The following is a 24,858-nucleotide window of genomic DNA, read 5'->3' on the forward strand; positions in this document are numbered from 1 at the left end:
TGATGGTTTCCACATGTGTTAGGTAACTCACATGGGCTGCTAAGAGCTGATAATTGGAGTGTATACACCCATAATACATACATCTAAAAGCTGTGTATTGTACGAGTACGAATACGGGTGCATACGAGTAGAATTGTTGATGAAACTGAACGAGGATGTAATTGTAAGCATTTTTGTTAAGTAGAAGTACTTTGATATATGTCTTGAAGTCTTTCAAAAGTGTATGAATACATATTAAAACACTACATGTATATACATTTTAACTGAGTCGTTAAGTCATCGTTAGTCGTTACATGTAAATGTTGATTTGAAACCTTTAAGTTAACGATCTTGTTAAATGTTGTTAACCCAATGTTTATTATATCTAATGAGATGTTAAATTATTATATTATTATGATATTATGATATATTAATATATCTTAATATGATATATATACATTTAAATGTCGTTACAACGATAATCGTTACATATAAGTCTCGTTTCGTAATTCTTGAGTTAGTAGTCTTGTTTTTACATATGTAGTTCATTGTTAACACACTTAATGATATATTTAAATATCATTTTATCATGTTAAATATAGTGTATCAATATCTTAATATGATACATATGTATTTAGTAGACGTTATCATAACGATAATCGTTATACATATCATTTCGAGTTTCTTAACTTAGTAATCTCATTTCTTATGTATATCACACATTGTTAATATACTTAGTGAGATACTTACTCATCATAATCTTATGTCAACCATATATATATGTCTATATATATACCACAACATGTAGTTTTTACAATTTTGTAACGTTCGTGAATCGCCGGTCAACTTGGGTGATCAATTGTCTATATGAAACTTATTTCATTTAATCAAGTCTTAACAAGTTTGATTGCTTAACATGTTGGAAACATTTAATCATGTAGATAACAATTTCATTTAATATATATAAACAAGGAAAAGTTCGGGTCACTACAACGTACCACCTTGAATGCATATATTTCTTCTGAAACTTAGCCAGAGGAACATTGCGGGCTCCAACATAACCAAGATCAAAGACAGATTACATCATCTGTTGAGTAGCAGGAAAAGCAGGGGCATTCTGCACAACATGAAGTCTGAATATCCTCCTAAAATCAGCCTTAGTGATACTCCTCCTCCCTTGAACTCCTCTCAGTTAAAATTCAAAACGAGCTTGTGTTCCCTCTGGATTTTTAGCAGTAGGTTGTGTAGCTTCCATAAACCTAATTGTTCTGTTAAGTAGTTCCAGATCTGTTACAGGTACACTGACTTTAGAGTTTAGAGCAGGCCACAGAGTGTGCCTCTCTAGAATTGCAGTCCAGTAGTTGCAGGGAATGTTGGTTTCAGAGTTGATGAAGTGATTGTTCGTCATTTAGCTGTATAAATAAGAAATAGAAGACCACAAGATATTTAACATTAAGCATATATCTCTATTCTTACTTGTTCATATTTAAGAATAAAGGATTTTTATATCTTAGAAAAATCATAAAAATCATAAAATATAAAGGATAAAACATATACATGACAATATTCAATTTAGTAACGTCTGACATGTCATAACCTTCTTGTTGTCGTTTGATCTCATCCCATATATCTTTTGCAGTAGTGTTGCTATCAACATTTTTAAATAGCTCATATGGGATAGCTTGCATGACAATATTCTTAGCCTCTATGTCACCCTGAGCTCTTTCACATTTATCACCAGAAAGCTCATAGACTGGAATTGGCATACCCGTATCCGGATGAAAATCAACAACTGGACCACCTCTCAGAGAAGCCCAAATATGTTTAGCTTTCTCACCCTTATAGTCTATGTACTGAGTAATACAATGAAGCCGCTGAGTGTACTTGCCATCAAACAACACTGGAGGACGGGAGTCTGATCCAATGATAAGAGTATCTTGAGTAGACATCTTAAATTGAGGTAGATTCGGTATTAAACACAATCTATGATCAGGGTTCAGTATAAAATCTAACAAGAATGTCAGATTCGGTAAAAGATTCGGTACAGTAGCAGATTCGGTAAGTGGTTCGGTACTGTAGCAGATTCGGTAACAATTCGGTAAACCAGATTCTGTATCAGAAACTGATAAGAATCACAAGTAACACACTCAAATTCGGTATGGATTCGGTAACCACACAACTTGAAGCTTCAGTACACTTAAAACCAAAGAATTAAGTGAAACCGAGATTCTGATTCGGTAAATGACTCGGTAGTCAAATTCTGTAATATAATATGTGTAAACTCAATCCAATTCCCCTGAATTAGATTCGGTAACCTTGCTGCACAAGAAAACAAGTTAGTAACAAACAGAATATCAATGATACCGAAGATTCAGGATACCGAATGTCAACTGTAGCAGTTGACAATACCGAGTCTAAGTCTAAAACTTAGAAATATAACAGAATCCTTTCACAAACTACACCAATTAGCTGCGTATGAACAAACCGAATGTGATAGAATCACAAACACACCACAATCTGCAACACTTAAGATGAAATTCCAGTAATGAAGCAGATTCGGTATGACAGTTACGATACCGAGTGTTGATCAAATCTTCAAAACTTGAAGAATTGAAGAAATTGAACCGACAGAAATGTGATTTAACACCTCACGAACACAACTGAATCTTTAAATCTTCACAAAACACCAGAATCAAGCTTGAATTAAGCAATACCGAGAGTTTTAGCCACAAACTCTAAAAATCAGCTTGATTCTCCATAATTAAAGTTAAAAAGCTGTAATGATGATCGAAACTCTTTCTAATAGACCTAATACACCTTCGCTGAACTTATCACAAGAATCTGAACATCAGATGATCAAATTCGATAATACCGAATCTGATTCATTTTACCGAAAGTATTCAGATTCTATAATCTACAATCTCTGGATCGATATAGTGATGTAGAATCACTTCCTGGAAGCTCTGATACCAAATGATAGGTTAGATCATGTTGAGATTTAGAGAAAAGATAAGATAGAGTGAGATTCGGTATATAGGAAGAAGACTCGGTATGAGAGAGAATCGGTAAAATTACATTCCACAGCTTCTAGAACTCGGTTACAATGCAATGACTATCTAATTAGGACTACTTAGGTTCCTTATATAGCCCTCTTCTAAGGAACCTTCATTTAAAGCTTAATTCACATTAACACTATACAACTTCGGGGTCCTAACAAGCGAAATCACTGTAGCCTTTTTTTTTTTTTTGGTTTTTCCCTTACCACAATGGAGTATAAAAATATAAATTCATAGATAAACAAAGTTGCTCTGAATTTTTTTTTTCCCCGCTTACCACAATGGAGTATAAAATATAAATCTTTTGGGTTTTCCCTTACCAAAATGGAGTATAAAATATAAATCCATAGATAAACGCAGTTGCTCTGAATTTTTTTTTTCTTACCACAATGGAGTATAAAATATAAATCCATAGATAAACACAGTTGCTCTGTATTTTGCAACTATAAATATACATATTATGTCTATCGATATACAAACAAAAATTTGAGTCGAAAAACTATACACACACACACACACACACACACACACCATAGTATAATTTTTAAATGAACTAGATTAACTAAAATGAAATCGTGTAGCTAAAAGGATTATACAACAGATCTAGAAAACTTCAATATTTCAAGTATTCATAACGAACTAATTTTAATTACCTAATTCGATATTAGATATTAGACATTTAGTAGATGATAAGTAAAATAATAACAAGAAAAGAATGAGAAGGAGAATGTGGTATATGGGATGAAAGAAGGGGGAAAGAACACTGGAGAAATAAGTTAATTAATGGAAAAGTGATTTCGTTTGTATAATATATAAGACGGGTCAGCCCAGAGGCCCATTGGTGGGTTTTGGAGGTTAAAACGTTGGTTAAGTAATTGAACAAATGATTTCTTTAATTTTTCTTTAAAATATAAAATTTGGTGTACACAACAACACAACAACAAAACTCAATCTCACATGTATGGGTTATAGGAGAGGTGAGACGTTGATAATCCTTCATTTATCCTTCAATAAAGAAAAGTCATTTCTCAACCCCAAGTGAAGACCACCGGCCAATATGAAACCGAACATATACAAATATTACATACAAAATAGTAAAATTGTTTACTTTTTTAAGTATTATAAAATATTGTTATATGTTACTCCTCGGTCCAATATTAATAGTCTTTAGCTAAAAATACACAGTTTAAAACATTACATTCATTATATTATGCTTTTTAATTACTTTACCATTTAACCAGTTACTTTTTACCTATATTTTTATCTTATATACAAAAGGTAATGATTATTTTTATCTATTTTTGAAAGTCGACTTATAATTTACCTTATTTTATAACCCGTTTATTTATTATTGATTAAGAAAAGTATTGAAATTATATGTGTATGTGGATTTGGTCTCCGTAGCGAAGCACGGACCTCCAAACTAGTTTTACCTATATACTAAAAGTGATGTTTTATTTTATTTTTTTACCTCTATACTAAAAGTGGTGCCATATTTCGTAGTTTCAGTTCAACCGGATTGTCGTTTTGAGTTTGAGCTCACACTACAAATGGTCCCTCAACTTCGGCTCAATTTACACAACGGCCCCTCAAGTTTACACTTTTTCAGGGGTAGAAAGCGTAAATATATAATTTTATAAAAATAAAATAAACTAATTCCACCCGAATTTTTAACGGGCCCTATCTTCTCGCTCGGTGCGAGTTAAATTTTTCCGAGACCACCGTTTGTAATGACCCGCAAAATTTTGACTAATTTTAAATCAAACTCTCGTTACGATATTATATTTTTGACATGATAAGAAAAGTCTGTTAGGTTGAGTCTCAAAATTTTGAACTGTTTTCATATATTCAATTGACCTTCGACTGTTCTCGACGATTTACGAACCACTATTTGTAAATAGATACATATATATTTAAATAGATATATATATATATATATATATAAATATATATTTTGAAATATTAAATGATTTAGTTGTTATAATTAATTAAGAAAAATCAAATAAAAAAATATGATATTACAATAATTATTATTTACAACATATTTATATATAACTAAAGTATATTAAAAATAAATGTTAACTTATTGTAATACTCGTTTGATGTTCCGATTGATATTAAGCAAGTTATAAATGAACTTATATGATTTTAAAATAAACGGTGTAGGATATTCAGTCCGTAAAAGAAATTAAGACAATAATACCCGGCGGCTAATATTTGAGTTCTGTATAATTGATTGTTATTTAATTCATTAAATCACTTTATTTAGATTTCTTCTGTTTCTAATTGATGCATTTCACCATCATCCCTTATATATACATATTGCAAGAGTTAAAATCTAATATCGACATGTCAGCCTGTTTCAACATCAACCCACTACAATCTTTCTTTTTATTTCTATAATTAGCTAAATCCTACTCCTTTAACTTTCCTTATAGAATTTCAAATAAAAATTAAATTCCATGTTTAATTTCTTTAATCAATCTATCTCTCTGCACATTTCATAAACTTAGAATATAGATATAGTACATGCATTTTCAAACCAGTCACCATCTACATATATAATATATAATATACATGATAACAATGTACATCATCCATGCTCATCTCCTAATAATTACCCTAATAACTTGTGTCATTGTAATTTCACCCGTGACTTAAATAGAGTGTATTATGTATTATTTGATCATTACTTTTTGTTTGGTGACTTTTGTCATCACTAAACCAAATACATATTCTTATATAATATACACCCCTAATTTATGCATCTCACAAAAAAGAAAGATAACCACCCAACTATGTCATTATCAATCTAATCTCCAATATATAAATACTTTAGATATCATATGAGTAAAAGATAGATATATACACTTACTATATACTTACTATATATATATGATTATACTTTTTAAACATCCACACATTTAATATATTGACATACATATAGAAGTGGATATCGACCAAAAGCCAACACACCTTCTTCTTTCTGTTTCCCATCTCAATCATCACACCATTATTTTCAATGAACCCCACAATTGAAAATTTTGTTACCAATTCTTTTAATATTAACTTCTTCTGTTTCGTGTCCAATCTATCAAATTTTACATACGTATACTTACTTTCATGAACATAGATATATAGACATATAACTGCGAGGAAATAGACATATAACTACGAGGAAACACATCACCTTGAAATCATCTTCTCCTTCTCACAACACCACCCTAACCACGTTCCTAGAACCCTTTCGAATAACCACGGTGTACTGCTGTTGCTACAATTCAATTCTGTTTCTACCATCCACACCCCATCACTACAATCATCATTTATTGAACTGCTGGTGCTAAGTTCCTAATTTCCTGTACCTGCCCAGGCACTCAAGACCGTCGAAAATCACCCAAAACCCATCACTAACCATTTCATCAAATCATATTATTGTTCTTATTTCAATTGTAAACCAAGAAATCATTTTCTACTACAACCCATCGATGAAGCAACTATCAATCACCATGTCTTCTTCAACCATCCTTCTACCACCAAAACCACCTCCACTCGCCACCTATTGCTGCAGTCTGCTTCCTGTTTTTCTGTTACCCTTTCGAACCTCCACACGCACACCATCAAATTACTTTGCTCTGCTCAACAAACCACAACCCCGCTCTTTCATGAAATTCCAGACCTGACATATACCGTATAACCTTTTCAAAATCAAATCCTGACTAGTATTATAACTTTTAAAAGAATGCTTCAGATATAAAAATGCTAAGCTTTCAATGAAATCAGAATAAACTTACTTTAGGTTTTGATAGCTGCAGTTGCTACTGCATTGTTACTTGTTTTCTGTTTGAACCTGGCCGACCACCAACACCAATATTGTTGCAGGCCTTGTTACTGTGGCAATATTTCTTATTTCAAACTTCAACCCAATTCAAAACCAAAATCCATTGAAACCTACTCAAAAACGAATGCCATTATCAACCAAAAATCCATTTATGCTGCTATTTGTTCTCTGTTATCCGCTACTGCTGCTATTAATAACCGAAAACACAAACAAATCATTGACTATAGTCGACTACTACTAGAAACACCAATCATTACTATTCGTGTTCAATCCAATTAAGAGTACAGGATACATATAGAGGGATAAAGAAATTAAAAGAATAATTAATGAATCGATTTCTTACTTGAAACAATTGGTTAACCGATTAATTGATCGGTTATTGAGGGATGACGATCAACGATGATGAAGAAAACTGATGATGACACTTAACGATGATGATGAGGAATCGATGACTTGCTAAACTGTTATGATCGTTGCTTGATTGATTGGTCTGATTGATGAATCGAAGAACCCTAATCGTGTTATGTTTCTCCTGCTTTTGCTTCTGTAACTTCGATCTGTTTTGGGGAACCACCAACGAAACGCGTAGCTCTTTAATAGGTAGTTTATTATTATTATTATTATTATTATTATTATTATTATTATTATTATTATTATTATTATTATTATTATTATTATTATTATTATTATTATTATTATCATTTTAGGATTAATATTATGATTTGGTTAAAACTTATTAGGGTTATGATTAAAATTATAATTAAATTATGATTTAATTGAATTATTGATATTATCATCTTTATTGATATGTTATTATCATTATAATTATTATTAATACTATTATTATTATTACTATTATTTCTATTATTATCATTATTAATACATATAACATTTTATTACATAAGTATTATCATTATCATTACTATTATTATTATTATCATTAATACCATTATTCATATTATCATTTTTTTTATTTTTATTAACATTATCATTTTTATTATTATTATTATAAGTATTATTATCATTAAAAACTATCATAATTATTATTATCAATACTACTACTGATATTATTATCATTATAAGTATTATTATTTTAGAATCCTAATTATTATTATTATCATTATTAAGTATATTTACTAATATTATTATTATAAAATAATACAACTTTTTATTTATTATTATATTATTTTATCAAATGAGTTTTTGTTATATAACACTATAGTTAATACATATAACACATCTATATTAACATTTTATAATAAATACTAATTATTTAGTAAAGTACATAAAATAGAGATATTTAAATTACTTATTTATGAAACATATAATTTATTAAAATAAAAATTATATCACTAATTATATATAAATTTGTTCAATTACAATTATACGTGTTAATATATATACTTGATATAGGTTCGTGAATCCGAGGTCAACCCTGCATTGTTCAATATAGTCATATGTATTTTTACTACAAAATATATTTGGTGAGTTCATTTGATTCCTTTTTACTCTTTACATTTTTGGGACTGAGAATACATGCGCTGTTTTTACAACTGTTTTATTAAATGCTTTTGAAATATATTTTGAACTGCGAATACATGAAATGCTTTTATAAATGTTTGACAAGATAGACACAAGCAAAACATTCCTCGAATAAATTATTATGCAGACAGAAGTTCTGCGAATTATTATTGAATTATGTGGACATGATAATTGCCACCATTGAATTATGTGGACATGATAATTGCCACCATTGAATTATGTGGACATGATAATTGCCACCAATTGATGTGAATGTTATGTATCGAGAGAATGATTTTATACACAGGTTATGTTTATGTTATTTTTGTACACGAGATATGTGTACGGTTATTTAGATTTATGAAAGATGATTTCGTACACGAGAAATGTGTACTGTATTTAAAAGATATCGCATGTACATTACAGGTGGGTATAGGATTCGGGCCCATTTGTACCATGCAGGATTTAAATCTTGTGGTCTATCAAAATGATGAATTTTATTGTTTTATGATAAACCTATGAACTCACCAACCTTTTGGTTGACACTTTTAAAACATGTTTATTCTCAGGTCTGAAAGAAGTCTTCCGCTGTGCATTTGCTCATTTTAAAGATATTACATGGAGTCGTTCATGGCATATAGAGTTCAGTACCTCGAAATGGGACCATATGTTGAAGACTTCGTCCGGATGGATTAGGACGGGTCTCTACACCGTTCAACTCTAAAAAATCAGACGAACCTAATGGGACTAACTATACGAGAAACGGACATCGTCTAAAAAACACTAGATAACGAGCCCTTGCTCGGTGCGAGTTAAATTTTTTCGAGACCACCGTTCAACTCGGAAAAATCAGACGAACCTAAGGGGACTAACTATACGCGAAACGGACATCGTCTAAAAAACATTAGATAACGGGCCCTATATTCTCGCTCGGTGCGAGTTAAATTTTTTCGAGACCACCTTTTAACTCGAAATAAATTTACGAACACAACGTTACTAACTATACGCGAAACGAACATCGTTAAAAAAATTAAATATTTCGGGCTATATTAGATACATATACATACATGTCCAACAAACAACCCAATCTACTAGATATATTAGATACCAAACAACGTATATCCAAATTCGACCGCGCGTCGAATACCACCGCAGCAACGCGCGGTCGAATTTTTTTCTAGTTATAGGCTATTTAAATGGTCCAACAGTGACTAAAACTCAAGGATCCGTCACATTTCAACCAACCAATCACATTTTTAAAGATACGTATTTTTATTATTAATGTATTTTTTCCCACTCAATTGTGAGTTAGATTTTACTACATCACCCTATTAAATATTTGACACAAAAATTTGACAAAAGAATTTAAAAAGGTCCGAAACTGACATTGCTATGTCATATGCAGATTCCACTTTTTAGCCGGAAAATATACCGACTGCCTGTGATATCACAGACATAGTTAGAAATGGTCGAATTGTCATAAGTTTTAATTAAAAGGCAAGTAATTTTAAATAGCATTTTGAAACGAATATGCAATAGTTCTAAGGTATTTCATCATTAACTCATTAGACCATGTTTTATAACTTATGTCCAGCATTTCATTGACCACCAAGGCACCAAATCATGAAGCAAATAAATAGACCGCAATGCCTAACAAAATAGTCTGTGGGCCAAACAGACTCCTGAGTTTGGGAGTTTGGAGGGAAGGCGTGGTAAAGCAACCGAAAAAGCAACGAGCGTGACTTGCTTGTGATTGGTTGAATATATATATTTTTATTTTGTATTATTATAATCGTAATTATTATTATTATTTATATCTTCTTTTTGCTCACCTCCCAATTATATTTAGTCATATAATTACAACACTCACAATTAACACCGAGAGCAACATTATCATTACTTCATATTCTCAACTCACACCGACACATCATCAAAAAAACCCACACCACGAACTCACACCTACAACCATTACAAATGGTCTTAGTATTAGTGAAGGATTAAAAATATCATGTTTTCATCTTTTACATTTATAATATAAGTTTACGTTTTATGCACTAAATTTATGTTTTTGTTTTATGTTTTGTGTTTTACGTTTATGGTTTACGTTAACATGATACGTTTAAGTTTTATAGTTTACGCATTACGGTTATGTTTTACAGTTACATGTTACGTTTCATTTTAAGTTTTATATTTTACGTATTATATTTACATTTTCCATTTTATTTCTTACATTTTACTTTTTACGTTTTTACATTTTATGTTTTACAAATTTAACGTCACCCGAAAGAATAAGGGAGATGATTGTAAAAATTGGTAAAGTTGTGGAGTGATACGTGGATAGCCAATAGCCAATAGCCAATAGCCAATAGTCAAAAACTAATAAAAGAAAGCTGACGATTCTTCTCGACTTCCTCCAAGAGTCAAGGAATCTATATAATCTCGCAGATCATTTCACCTTCTAATTTGCGGTTAAATTCACTCTTTAAGGTACGAACTCTCTCATGTTTATTGAATTTAATTTTATATAATACATGCACTGTTGCAAAACGCTCCCGAGCGTTGCGACGATTTGGTGGCTACCCGGTCCCGTCTCGAAGAAAACCTTCTAATATCACAGTCAACGGTCAAAATTCGGGTCAAAGTTAAAAAAAAATCGGGTCAAAGTCTCTCAAAATTCAGAAAAGCCAGAAAGTCGGTAAAATCGATTTGTTGTATTTTAGTTTGAATTTTCTGTATTTATATTAACTGTGATAGCGAGTATGCGTACAAATTAGTCAATTAAAATTTTTGGCTTTAAAAGTTGTACACATACTTACTTAGGGATAATTGATTCAAAATGCATCGAACTTTCATCAAAATCCTATTGTATGCATTCAACTTTCAAAAGTTCTATTGTATGCATTAAACTTTGGTTTTTATCCTATTGTGTGCATTCATTTACCCATTACCGGTTGTTTGCTGATGTGTAACAAGTCACTCTTTTTTAATCCTAGTCAAATCCTAGTCATTTGCCACATAGATATAATCACTCCTTTATATAACCCTAAATACCCCCATTTACTTATTTTCCCCAAATTAAAAAAACCCTAATGAACCATCCAGGCATAGCCTGGGTGGCCACCAGGACTTCCAATGAAGCAAGAGGTCACGGGTTCGATTCCCTTCAAGGCAAATACCTTGGGGCGAGCTTCATTTAGTGACTGATTGACTAGAGGATGCTTTGCCTGGTAGTGGTGGAGGCCTGGCTTGCCGTTTACCCGGGGTTTACCAACTAGAGGGGAGCCATTATGGCTCGTCGCTAGGAGGTTCCTCGTAAAAAAAAAAAAAAAAAAAAAAAACCCTAATGGAAAATCGCAGAAGCATAACTCGTCGTCATTCCTCTTCGTCCAGAATCAGCACGCCTCCAACACAAGAGATTCAATTCTGTGATTGTGGTAATCGAATGTATGAGAATACGGGATGGACTATCAAGAATCCAGGAAGAAGATTCATTAGTTGTCCAAATTTTGTAAGTTTTCAATTTTGCCCTAATTTTCGTTCTTATAAATTTGTCCCAATTGGTTGTTGCTATTACAGGATAAACGAAGGAAATGTAAAGTATTTCACTTTATTGATGAGGAGCTTCCAAGCCAGTACTACAAAGATTTGTTGTTTGATCTTCATTTGCAAACATTGGAGTTAAACACTTGTAACCATTAACTTTAAAAGCTTCACTCTTATGCCTGACCTCATACTCAAACCCACCTGCAAAATGGGCTTGCCAGTATCTACATAAGAAGTGAAAAATTAGTTTATATCAAACAAAACAGAAATAAACAAAGTAAAGTAAAGAATCGTACCTGTGTTGATCTTTGATTTTTTCAAGTCTTTTCATGATATTTGGAACAATATCACCTACCCATTCCTCAACAAGCCTCCTCATCACAGTCATTCTTTCCATAACAATCACCCTAATAGTTTCTAACATTGTTATTATGGGCTTATGTCTACACATTACAATCACAGAATTAAAACACTCACTAAACCCATTTTCCACTGCCTCACACCCTCTATCCACTTCAAAAAAGGCCCTTGACCAAGTTTTTGGATGTATATCAGTCAAGTATTTGAATGCACTAGGGTTAGCAGCCTTGATTTTTTCCATTGTTGCATCAAACAAAACAGGATATGATGCTTTAGATGCTTCCCAAAACATATTCCTAAACTCTACTCCACTGTATTGCTTCCTAAAATTCTCATATATATGTCTAGCATACTGCCGATGCTCAGCATATGGCATTACATCCTTCACAGCTTCTATTAAACCTTTATGTTGATCAGACATAAGTGTGAGACCAATACCACCTTCTACTTCCAAATCAGTTGCTAACAGCTCAATAAACCAGCTCCAGTTTTGCTTGTTCTCCACACTAACCACTGCTCAAGCAACAGGGAATATGTGATTATTCCCATCCCTTCCTATTGCAGTTAACAGCTCACCTTGATTTGGGCTCTTTAAAAAACATCCATCTAAAGCTATTACCTTTCTACATCCATTCTTCCATCCCTCTTTCAGACCATTCAAACACACATAGAATCTGTCAAAATACACTCTTTCATCTGGGTTTTGAGTCACTCCAATTTTAATTGTTGAACCTGGGTTGCTATTTAACAGTTCATCAGCATAAGACCTTAACAGACCATAATGTTCTTCAATAGATTTTTCATATTCAGTTATTGCCCAAGTCTTAGCCTTTCTACATTGATTAGGAGTTACAGTACACTTATATTTTTTCATCACTAAGTCTGCAATGTCTACTAGCCTTATATTTGGGTTTGCTCTGATTTTGTCACCAAACTCTCTACCTATCCATTTGTAATTTATCAAACTACCAAACCTAAAACTTCTAACACATGTGTGTTGATCAACCATAGATATTACCTGAAAGGAAGCCTCATCTTTCATCATTCTTCCAAAACACCTCCAAGAGCATTTTGGTTCTTCACCCTTTGCAGTAGATGGATATCTGTTATATTTCCTTTTCTTAGATTCAGTTGGTTGTTTCAGCCTAGGTGCTCTTTGCCCACACTTTGCAATCACTTCCTTTTCACAACTTCTATGATACCATAGTGAAAAACCATTTGCAAGGGCATAATAGGTTAAACAATCCTTAAACTGTTTTGCATTTAAGTATTTCTCACCCACTATAGGCTTCTTCATTCTCCAATAGGTTTTCTCATCATGTATTGGAAACCTTTCAACTGTGACAAGAGCTTTAAAAGGATCACTACCTGCTTCTGATTCATCATTACTTAATTTCTTCAACAAATCTTCCATAAACTCCTCATGTTCACCAATTGCATCCATGAGTGGATTGTCATCTTGAGTATTATTTGATGTGAGCTTTGGTTTTGGGACTCTGTTGGGTACTTTTTTTGCATTTGCCTTCAAAAGTCTAAGTTCTTTTACCTCTTCTTCTCCATCTGATAAGTGATCTATAGAAGCATTATCACTTTCATTGTCAGTTTCATCACCAATGTAATCACTGTCATACTCACTATCACTTACACTCTCACCCCCCTTACTTTCATCTATCCCTACAGCTTCACTTACACTCTCACCCCTTTACTTTCATCTATCCCTGCAGCTTCAACTACATCCACCTTAGGTTCATCCAAGCCTACAACTTCAACTTCAACTTCATCCACCTTAGTATCATCTATGCCTACAACTTTACTTACACTCTCATCCCCCTTACTTTCATCTATAACTTCATCCATGTCATCACAGTTATTGATTACATATTCAGTTAAGTCATCACTAAAGTAATCAACATATACATCTATTTTGCCATACATGTAAACAAGGTCATACAACACAAGTAAGTCCTCCTCATTCTCTAAACGCATTACTCCATTTGACAGTGTAGTACCAGGGATAGTAAAATACAAACAAGTAAATGGGAAACCAGTTTCCTTTTCCAAAAACTCGTAAAATTCATCAAACTCAATTTTATCAATAAAGATGGGCAAAACTTCACCAGCATCGTACCTAAGCGGCTTGAACAGAAAGGCACCATTATAATGCACATCAATGTCAAAACCTCGTGCTGGAATTGGGGTTCCAACCATCCTGAAATTGATGTTTCAGCAGTTAATATAAGTGTAAAAAAACCCTAAAAACAGCGATGATAGTGAAATTGAGCAGCAAACATACCTTCTGACACTTTTGTAATACAGAAATTGAGCAGTTAGTATATAGCTAGGGTTTTTTTGGAGCGAAGATGAAAAGTTTTTTTTGAAGCCAAATATAGCTAGGGTTTTTTTGGAGCGAAGATGAAAAGTTTTTTTTGAAGCCAAAATGAGAAGTATGAAAGAAGCTGTTTATTTGTATCCACGTCATTTCATTTACATTTTATTTAATTGGATAATGCTAAAAACCCCAAAACACAACCGGTTACCGGAGTAATGGGTAAATGAATGCACACAATAGGATAAAAACCAAAGTTTAATGCATACAATAGAACTTTTGAAAGTTGAATGCATACAATAGGATTTTGATGAAAGTTCGATGCATTTTGAATCAATTATCCCTTACATTTATATACTTATATATATAAAAGTCAACTGTCAGTCCGTCTTGAACGTCTAGACATTTTTAGGACCCTACCGTCTCGACCCGTCTCACGTCTTATACATGCATACATACCTGTAGGTACATGTATATCTTGATTGCAAATTGTTTATATGTTTTTCTTGCACGAATCTAAGTGTTTTAAGTTTATATTCTGTGCATGCTTATTGATTTTGATATTTGTACTTCATGTTGAATTATTGATTTTATGTTAATCTCTGATGTTGAAGCTGTTAACTGTGTAGTTTTATGTTTGAATTAGTCGATTTTTTACTCCCTCAGTCCCGATTTAATACCCCAGTTCTCAATTTTCTAGTCCTCCTTTTGTCTGAAACTATCAAATTTTTGTCTAAGACAGTTAAATTAGGGACGGAGGGATTACTACTTTTTCATAATAAGATTTTCAATTTTTATGTATGCATTTACAAATTAATTAGTTTCTCTCTTTCTTTTGCGTATTTTACTCAATAAAATTAGGCCAGTTTGTACTCAGAGTATATATTAGTATTTATAAATCATGTTAGGTGGTCTGGAAGTTAAAAAATTAGGTTTCTTTGTGGTTGTGGTTGCAATTAATTATTGATTGTGTTCTGTAGGTGATGTGAAGTTTTATGCTTTATGGTTGATGATGGAAGAGCTTGAAGGTTAGAGATATATATTTATGGTACGATGAATATTACAACGATTGCTTTAGATCAGTTAATAGAATCAAAAGCTTCTAATAATCCAATGGAAGCTGATAACAATGCAAATGATTCGAGGCAGGGGAGTCGAAATAATGGTACTGATAAATCAACAGATAGAAATCATCATTGGAGTCAGATTTCACCTGCGTTGTACGCGACCCCTGAACCGACACCGCTCCCCGATTCTCCATCGTCGTTTGCTCCATCTCCATACATTGTAGATCACAAGAGACGTGGGCCACGTCTTTTCAACGCTCTCTCTGAAGATGTTATCGCTATTCACCGAGCTGTAGCTGATGAAAAGGATACTGAAATAGTGAACAGTTTAGAAGCAGATATTGTTGAGTCGAGTAGTGTTGTCAATGACACGGTTGCTGATATCGTTCTTGACCCAATGCTTAATAGGACTGACGATGCGTCAGCTGAACCGGATAACTTTGAGTCTGTTGAGTTGGAAAAGGACAGCGAAATGGATGATTTTTTTGATCCGCAAGATTCAATGAGTTTTAGGAGCAGCATAGATGGGGAAAGCAGTAGTGGGTTGGAGCGTTCTGTGAATCTTAACGCTTCTTCTTCTGAGTTTTATGATGCGTGGGAAGGTAATTTCGTTAATTTTTGCTATATTTTGTAATACGAAATGGGCAAATTATAAATGTGCTATATGGGACTACTTGCATCAAAAGATAACCAATTAGTATGATTTATATTTTTCTGTTTAGGAGATCAACTTTGTTTAGGCAACGTCTAATTATCTGATTGAGGGCTTGAAGCTGCTTACCAAAAATAACAGATTATATTTATATCAGAGAAATTAACATGGTGAAATCAATATGTCAACATGGTCAAAATCCAGACATGTAAGGTTGTAATTTTGAAATTACCTTAAGTTGGAATATTTGAAATCTTGTTTTCTTAAATAAAAATATTGAAATTATGATGTTATATCATCTAGTTTAAGTTAGAAACTGGGTCAAAGTTGATTACTTTATCACTCATATGCAATCAGCCCTGCGTTATGCCCCTAAAATATAACAGCGTTATTTATTTTTAGAAATAGTAATTATAATTACTTCAGAAAACTATGTTAGTAATGATTCAAGTCTAAAGATCATTCTCTGATACAGAATTATCATCTGTGAGTGGATCCCAGCCTTCTTCACATGATGTTGAGACCGAATTACGTGAAATGCGACTGAGTTTATTGGTGGAAATTGAGAAACAAAAACGCGCAGAAGAATACATAAACGATATGCGAACCCAATGGAGGAGGATACGCGAGCAGTTATATTTCGTTGGGTTAAATCTTCCGGAAGATCCCACTGTGTCGCAGGACCATTCTGGAGATGATCTTGTAGAAGAATTATCACGACAGGTTCACGTCATTCGCTTTGTATCGAATTCTATTGCTACGGGAGTTGCAAAAGCTGAGCTCGAGCCCAATATGGAAGCCCAAATCGAATCTAAAAACTTCGAGATTGCTAGATTAGTGGACCGATTGCGTTATTACGAGGCTGTCAATTATGAGATGTCTCAGAGGAATCAAGAAACTATTGGTGAGTGTTCATAGTACTTGTAAATCAAATGGGTAGTAAAAATTAATCTTAGAAAACGGGTTAAATGGGTCAGGCTGATGCTGCCGAGCCTGATTGACCCATTATACAAACCGCCCATTTTCCACACGCATCCTTCCTCGTGTTTATTATTTTTTGACTTTTTTGCATATGTAGAATCGATGCGCCGTTCAAGGCAAAGAAGAAAGAGAAAACAGAGGTGGATTTGGGGTTTAATTGTTGCTGCGGTTACAGTTGGGAGTGGTGCTTTAGTATGGTCATACGGTAAAGGTTCGTCTTTACAAGACGCTCCTACATCTCATACGTCTGAAGGTAGTCGTTCAGCGCAGTAACGAGAAAAAATCTCGCCGGAGTTGATTTTGCGTACGCCGATAAAAGAGTAAAATTTGACGAAAGAGCGACAGCGCTTATAAATGTAGATTTTATAGTTTAGAATAGAAGTTAGGTGTATAGAAGTTGAAATTAAGTCATGTTGGCTAATGTTATGTATAATGAAGATATATTTTATAGTTTTGATATAAGCGGTTTTGGATGGGAAACTTAATACTATTGAGCATGTCTAATTTAAAGCATCTCGAAACAATCAGGGTGGTAATCACCATTGTGACCCAACTACCTTGACCATTTTGAGCCATTGTTGTAGAAAATTATGATCATCAAGATATAGGAAGATGTTAGCATGAGCAAAAATATCTTTTTGGTTAGTGTTGTATATTTTTACTCCAAATTTTGTTAGGATTGTGAATCACTGGTAATAATGACATTCTCAGAAAGATACAGAAATCACATTCTACAATATCTGTGTCCACCTAAGGTTGTTATTTATTTTTATTTTTTTAAAAGCAAGATAATTCATTCATATAAAAGATATACAACGGAGTTTACGCTCAAGAGGACGCATACAACATTAAACGAAATAAAGTTGAGGTGCAAAGGTTGCACCCCACTCAAATGTATCTATCTAGCAATCTAAGTACATAGAAGGATTAGAGAGCCAATTGGTCTACTCGAGGCTTTTCCCTTTGATTCTAGATGAGATCCATTCGAAAGATTTCACTTGTATTTTATTCAATAACACCGGAGTGCACCAACTTTTGTTTTGAAAGACCTCATGTTTCTATTCTTTTCAAGATAGTATGTAGATACCCATGCGACGGCTTGCCAAATTTTGGATCCAAGCGAAGACATGACTTGTGATGATTTTCCATGAAGCGAGTCGGGGCCATTTGATGGTGAGTAAGTGCCAAAATTCCACCATTTAAAGACTAGATTCCAAATATCACAAGCGAAAGAACAATTAAAGAGTGAATGGTCAACTGATTCAAGATCGTTATCACAAATCGGGCAACGAACGCTATGAAGATCGATGCCTCTTTTGTCAAGCTCGATCCGAACCGGTAACCTTTTCTTCAAAGCACGCCACACGAAAATTTCGAGTTTTTTAGGTATTAAATTGTTTCTCAACGTTTTATGCGATGTTTGATTTGGGACAGTGAGCACCTTAGCATATATGAGAGTTGATAATCTTTTAACCGTGAAAAACCCATTGCTCGATAGTGACCATTTCCATGAATCTCGAACATTGAAATCAAACGAAAGTGAGCGAATCAAGTTTTCTAATTCCAACAATTCAGTCTCTGTACGACCTGAAGGAATTCGAAGCCATTCCCATTTAAAATTAATCGAACCTGGGCCTGCTGCATGTGATGAATTGGGACCACCTGATGAATTATTATGAACAGAATGATCGAGAGGAGCTGAAGCTGCCGTATCCGAAAATGTTACACGATGACTTGAACCACCTGATGCGAATGATGGGGTACTGCTGTTGTTGCTGTGAACCTGACCGAGCTGCTACACGATGGCCTGCTACACGAACTTGTTGCTGATGTAGATCTATGTGGAGAGACGACCGATTCCACTGTTGTAGGAGGACTGTTTGAACTTGATGAGACACGATCTCTTACCGAAGCGTTTTTGTTTCGTTCCAACTTACAAATCCTTGGGAAAAAATTTTTGAGACTATCCGAGCCGCACCACACCTCGTCCCAATATAACGTAGACCTTCCATCACCAATAGATTTCTTAAAAGAATTCATAAAGGAGATGTTAAGATCGTCAATTTGATGTCCTGCAAGAATTATGTTATTCCAAATGCCCGAGGTCGAAAGATGAGTGAGCCCATCCCTCGAACTCAAGCCACCGTCAATTCCATAAATGCTACGAATGATTTTGGTCCAAAGACAATTGGTTTCGGTTTTGAACCTCCACCACCATTTGCCCAAAAGAGCAAGGTTTTTGCCTTTTAAAGAACCAATATATAAGCCACCCTCCCCATAAGGTAAACAAGTGTAATCCCACTTAACCCAAGTAATTTTTTTGGAACCCGAAACATCCTCACCCCAAAAAAATTTACGTCTAATACTCTCAAGATGGTTAAGGACACAAGGTGGGGCACGAAAAAGTGCAAAGTAATACAAGGGAAGACTACTTAAGACCGATTTAAGAAGAACTAGTTGTCCACCAAAGGATAGCGTTCTCATTTTCCAATCCGATTGTCTATTATTAAATTTATCGATCACCAGAGCCCAATCGCTAATCTTCCGCATCTTTGCTCCGATGGGGAGTCCAAGATAAATGAAAGGAAATTTACCGGCTTGACATCCCATACGACGTGCTAAATCTTCGACTTCACTCGAATCAACACCCACACCATATAGTCGACTTTTTTGGAAATTAACTTTTAACCCCGACGCGAGTTCAAAACATTTTAAGATGTTGAAAAGATTCCTTGCATTCATGATGGACCAATCACCAAAGAACATCGTATCATTCGCGTATTGCAAATGGGATATTTCAATCTTATCTCGACCAATTTCAACACCTTTATAAAATCCTCGGTCAACCGCAGCTTTAGTAATTAAATTAAGACCTTCCGCGGCAATTATAAAGAGAAAAGGGGATAACGGATCTCCTTGTCTAACCCCTCTTCCAATCGAGAATTCGCGAGTTGGCGACCCATTAATGATGATAGAAATGCTAGCCGATTGTAAACATGCAAGGATCCACTTGCACCATTTTTTCCCAAACCCCATACACGCCATAACCTCCAAAAGAAAGTCCCAATTTAGACTATCGAAAGCCTTCTCAAAACCGACCTTAAAAATTATACCCTTCTTTTTTTTTTTTGATTTTTCAAGTAGTCAATAGATTCGTTTGTAACAAGCACCATCTAATATGTATCTTTCTTTCAAGAAGGCGCTTTGTTCCGAAGCGATAAGCCTCGGGATCACCTTCCTAAGTCTATTGGAAAGGATTTTAGCTACTATTTTGTAATAGCTACCAATAAGACTAATGGGTCGATAATCCCCGAGGATGATCGGATCGGTCTTCTTCGGAATTAGGGTGACAAATGACGCATTACACCCCTTAGAAAACTCGCCATGATTCCAAAACTAAGAAACGGCATTAACCACATCATCCTTAATTATATCCCAAAAATTTTTGAAAAATCTTTGGTTGAATCCATCCGGCCCGGAAGCTTTAGAACACACACAATCATTTATCGCGTTAATGATTTCCAATTCACAAATCGGGGCTTCTAAGCTATTATCTTCGTCACTTGTTAAAGAGGGTTAAGCAAGGTTTACTAGACTAGGTCTAGAAACCACCCGCTCTTCAAAAAGGCATTTAAAGTGGTTATAAGCCGCCTCTTTGATTTCGAGTGGGTCCTCATGTGACGACCCGGGAATTTCCTACTAAATTTAAACTTAATCTTTATATGATTTCGACACGATAAGAAAAGTCTGTAATATTGAGTCTAGAAAATTTTGGAACGATGTTCATATATTCATTTGACCTTTGACAATTCCTGACGATTCACGAACGATTGTGTGCAAATAAATATGTAAACATATATATATATATATATATATATATATATATATATATATATATATATATATATATATATATATATATATATATACTCATTAAATGTTATTTTATAGTATATATACAATTACTCCCTCCGTCTCATTCCAATAGTCCACAGACAAAAAACACGCAGTTTTAGGAAATCTCACTAAATTCATTTCTCCACCAATGAAATATTTTCTCTCTCCAGATCCACCAATGAAATATCTTCTTTCCTTTCTATTTATGGAAGTGGACTATTAATTTGGGACAGCCCAAAATGGAATACTGGACTATTGGAATGAGACGGAGGTAGTAATAAATATGATATAATTAATAAGTTGTAATATTATTATATTAAATGTAATTAAAAGTTAAAATATAGTTGTTATAGTAATATTATTATTATTACTTTCATTAATATTTGTAATATCAATGAATAATATTAATAATTAATCTTAGTAATAGTTATATTATAATAGATAATATATAGATATGAAATTTAACGCATATAATTTGTCATCTTTACTAATATTACTTTCATTACTCTTATTTGAAAAAGTGTTTAATATTAATATCAGTGTTATTATTATTAATATGAATATTACATAATTACGAAATTTGATACAATTGATTTGTTGTATTATTATTATTATTTTTGTAATTATTATTACCATTATCATTAAAAATCATTATTAATATTATTATCATTTTATTATTATTAATCACTAGTAATAATATAGTTATTATTCGTATTATTTTTATTATTTTTTAAATTAATATATTTATTATTAATATCTATTAAGTAAAATTTAAAAGCAGAAGATTACCAAAATTTGTTACAACCTTTTATCTGATCGATTCAAATCCGATTCCTTTACAGTACAAATCAGAATCAAACACTAGGAACAAGCCAAAATCTGTTATGAAATTTTATTCCTTTTATTTCTTTTTCTTACTTAATTGCTTAATTGGAAATTTTGTGTCCTTCTTGTCTAATTCTGTTAAACGTCGACCTCTCATGTCACTATACAATAATTTAGGATTTATTATAAGAGTTATACATCATTCAATTACTCAGATATAATCTAAATATCACTGCAATAATCAAAACAGAAAACAGAAGTTAAAACCTGTCGAACTCTGTATTTGGTCTCAATTTCAAACAGCTCAATTTTTAAATCAATTTCAAATTGTGTTAATGTGGGTTTGTTAGTAATGTTTTACTTAATCTTTCTGCAAAGATTGAACTCTCACCTCTTTATAACGAACTCTAATTATGGAGTCAAAGTTTATGTTTCAAAAAGTCAAATATTGTTCTTGAGAAAAATTCGAAGTTTCAGTTATGATTTAGGTTAAATTAACGAATCGTATAGTTTCTAATAACGATTTAAAATATTTTTCATGTTATATGTATAGTCTGAAATGTTCTTAAAAATCAAATTTGAGTTTGAGTTCATACTTATTTAAAACGGGTACAGCGACTGTTTTTTTTTAATTTTATTTTTCATTCTGCTGATTGATAAATTCTGTTAAGTAGATACACAATACAATGGGTCCGTTTCGTTTGGAAGTCCAAAACCAAAAATCGTTGTTTTGTTGATTATGAGTTAAGTGGATGCTAGTCGATTTGATTTGGGAGAAGATGAAGGTTTTAAAAACATGGGTTAAATAAATTCATGATGGGAAACATAACAGAAAATTGGGACGACTTGGATGGTTCGAGTGTTTATAGGGTGAACGAGAGGTCGGGGGTTCGAGCCCGGGCTGGGGCACTATTTTTTTAAAAGCCTTTGAGGTAGTTACTCTCTTATTATTATTATTATTATTATTATTATTATTATTATTATTATTATTATTATTATTATTATTATTATTATTATTATTATTATTATTATTATTATTATAATAATTATTGTAAATAATTATTGTTATTATTGTTGTTATCCTTTTCATTAACATTAAAAGTATTATTATAAAATTTTAGAATTATCATTTTTATTAATATAAGTATTATTGTTATGATTATGATATAAGCTATTATAGGTTTTATTTACAAATATAATTTGGTATGCATGTTAATGATAATAATAACTAAATTACGATCATAAATTGATTACAAGTATGATTATTTTGTATATGTAAATTTAATATAAGTACAATAAATATATTATTATTATTATTATTATTATTATTATTATTATTAGTATTATTATTATTACTACTAAAATTATGATTATTATTATAATTGAGTATTGATAATGAGTTTATCCTCAAAAATTTTATCAATTAATTATTGCTATCATTATTATTATTATGATCAATATTATTATTAAGAAATAATAGAATTTATGATATTTTTTTAAATTAGTGTTATTATCATTATAAAAAAAAAACATTAGTATTATTATTAACATAGTTATAGTTATTATTACCATTATTACCATTATTATCATTAGTAATAGTATATTATAAGTATTATTACTATAGGTATTATAATTATTATTATTATCAATATTATTATTATTATTATTAAAAGTATTAAAAGTTATCATTTGTATTAAAATTATCATTTTTAATAAATTTTACCTTTGCTATTAAAACTATCATTAGTACTATCATTAAAAGAATCATTAATATTATTATTATCTTTATCAGTAATATTAAGTCTTATGATTATTATCATTTTTATCGTAGTATTACTAAAATTACTATTTTTAACAAACAAATTATATATACATAGATAAAAATACATTTAATACATATAACATAATGAAAAGTAATATTTTATATAACAAAATAAATATATGAAACATATATATTATTAATATAAAAAGTATATAACTAATAAATTTATATATATTATTCGATTACAACTATGTATATTAATAAATATACAAATGATATAGGTTCGTGAATCCGAGGCCAACCCTGCATTGTTCAATGTCGTCATATGTATTTTTACTACAAAATACAGTATTGTGAGTTTCATTACTCCCTTTTTAAATGCTTTTGCAATATATATTTTTGGGACTGAGAATACATGCGCTGCTTTTATAACTGTTTTACGAAATAGACACAAGTAATCAAAACTACATTCTATGGTTGAATGATCGAAGCCGAATATGCCCCTTTTTGCTTGGTAGCCTAAGAATTAGTAAACCGATCTACTAATTGACGCGAATCCTAAAGATAGATCTATTGGGCCTAACGAACCCCATCCAAAGTACCGGATGCTTTAGTACTTCGAATTCGTTTTTATCATGTCCGAAGGATTTCCCGGAATGATAGGGGATATTCTTATATGCATCTTGTTAATGTCGGTTACCAGGTGTTCAATCCATATGAATGATTATTTTTGTCTCTATGCATGGGATGTATATTTATGAGAAATGAAAATCTTGTGGTCTATTAAAATGATGAAAATGATCGTTTATGTTAAACTAATGAACTCACCAACCTTTTGGTTGACACTTTAAAGCATGTTTATTCTCAGGTATGAAAAAAATCTTCCGCTATGCATTTGCTCATATTAAAGATATTACTTGGAGTCATTCATGACATATTTCAAAAGACGTTGCATTCGAGTCATCGAGTTCATCAAGATTATTACTAAGTCAATTATAGTTGGATATATTATGAAATGATATGCATGCCGTCAACTGTCGATGAAATG

At 32.3% G+C, this 24,858-nt stretch overlaps 1 protein-coding gene and 2 long non-coding RNA genes across 5 annotated transcripts; 2 read left to right on the forward strand and 1 right to left on the reverse strand.

The window, feature by feature from the left end:
- Positions 1-5,858: 5,858 nt before the first annotated feature.
- On the reverse strand, positions 5,859-7,435 carry LOC139861117 (uncharacterized). Its single transcript, XR_011763654.1, has 3 exons — positions 7,220-7,435; positions 6,830-7,063; positions 5,859-6,714 (listed from the first exon to the last, which is right to left on the reverse strand). It is a non-coding gene; the product is annotated as an uncharacterized lncRNA (long non-coding RNA).
- LOC139861118 (uncharacterized) lies at positions 6,027-10,202 on the forward strand. Its single transcript, XR_011763655.1, has 3 exons — positions 6,027-7,476; positions 8,290-8,360; positions 8,967-10,202. It is a non-coding gene; the product is annotated as an uncharacterized lncRNA (long non-coding RNA).
- Positions 10,203-10,761: 559 nt separating this feature from the next.
- LOC139861116 (uncharacterized) lies at positions 10,762-17,997 on the forward strand. Of its 3 annotated transcripts, XM_071849418.1 has the most exons (5): positions 10,762-10,884; positions 11,788-11,905; positions 15,607-16,295; positions 16,821-17,249; positions 17,424-17,997. In XM_071849418.1, the coding sequence occupies exons 3-5, from the start codon at positions 15,680-15,682 to the stop codon at positions 17,597-17,599; spliced, it is 1,221 nt and encodes a 406-aa protein (XP_071705519.1). In that variant the 5' UTR covers positions 10,762-10,884; positions 11,788-11,905; positions 15,607-15,679; the 3' UTR covers positions 17,600-17,997. The 3 variants fall into 3 exon arrangements, with proteins under 3 accessions (XP_071705519.1, XP_071705520.1, XP_071705521.1); XM_071849419.1 differs by lacking the exon at positions 11,788-11,905; XM_071849420.1 differs by lacking the exon at positions 11,788-11,905 and having other exon boundaries at positions 15,618-16,295.
- The last annotated feature ends 6,861 nt before the right edge of the window (positions 17,998-24,858 follow it).

Source organism: Rutidosis leptorrhynchoides, chromosome 8 (assembly GCF_046630445.1).
Source record: "Rutidosis leptorrhynchoides isolate AG116_Rl617_1_P2 chromosome 8, CSIRO_AGI_Rlap_v1, whole genome shotgun sequence".
In the NCBI taxonomy this organism is placed as follows: Eukaryota; Viridiplantae; Streptophyta; class Magnoliopsida; order Asterales; family Asteraceae; genus Rutidosis; species Rutidosis leptorrhynchoides.

Coding starts and splice junctions, on each gene's coding strand:
- LOC139861116 (XM_071849418.1), top strand. CDS start 15,680: ATGAATATTACAACGATTGCTTTAGATCAGTTAATAGAATCAAAAGCT. Junction 16,296..16,820: donor GTTTTATGATGCGTGGGAAG/GTAATTTCGTTA, acceptor TCTCTGATACAG/AATTATCATCTGTGAGTGGA. Junction 17,250..17,423: donor GAGGAATCAAGAAACTATTG/GTGAGTGTTCAT, acceptor TTGCATATGTAG/AATCGATGCGCCGTTCAAGG.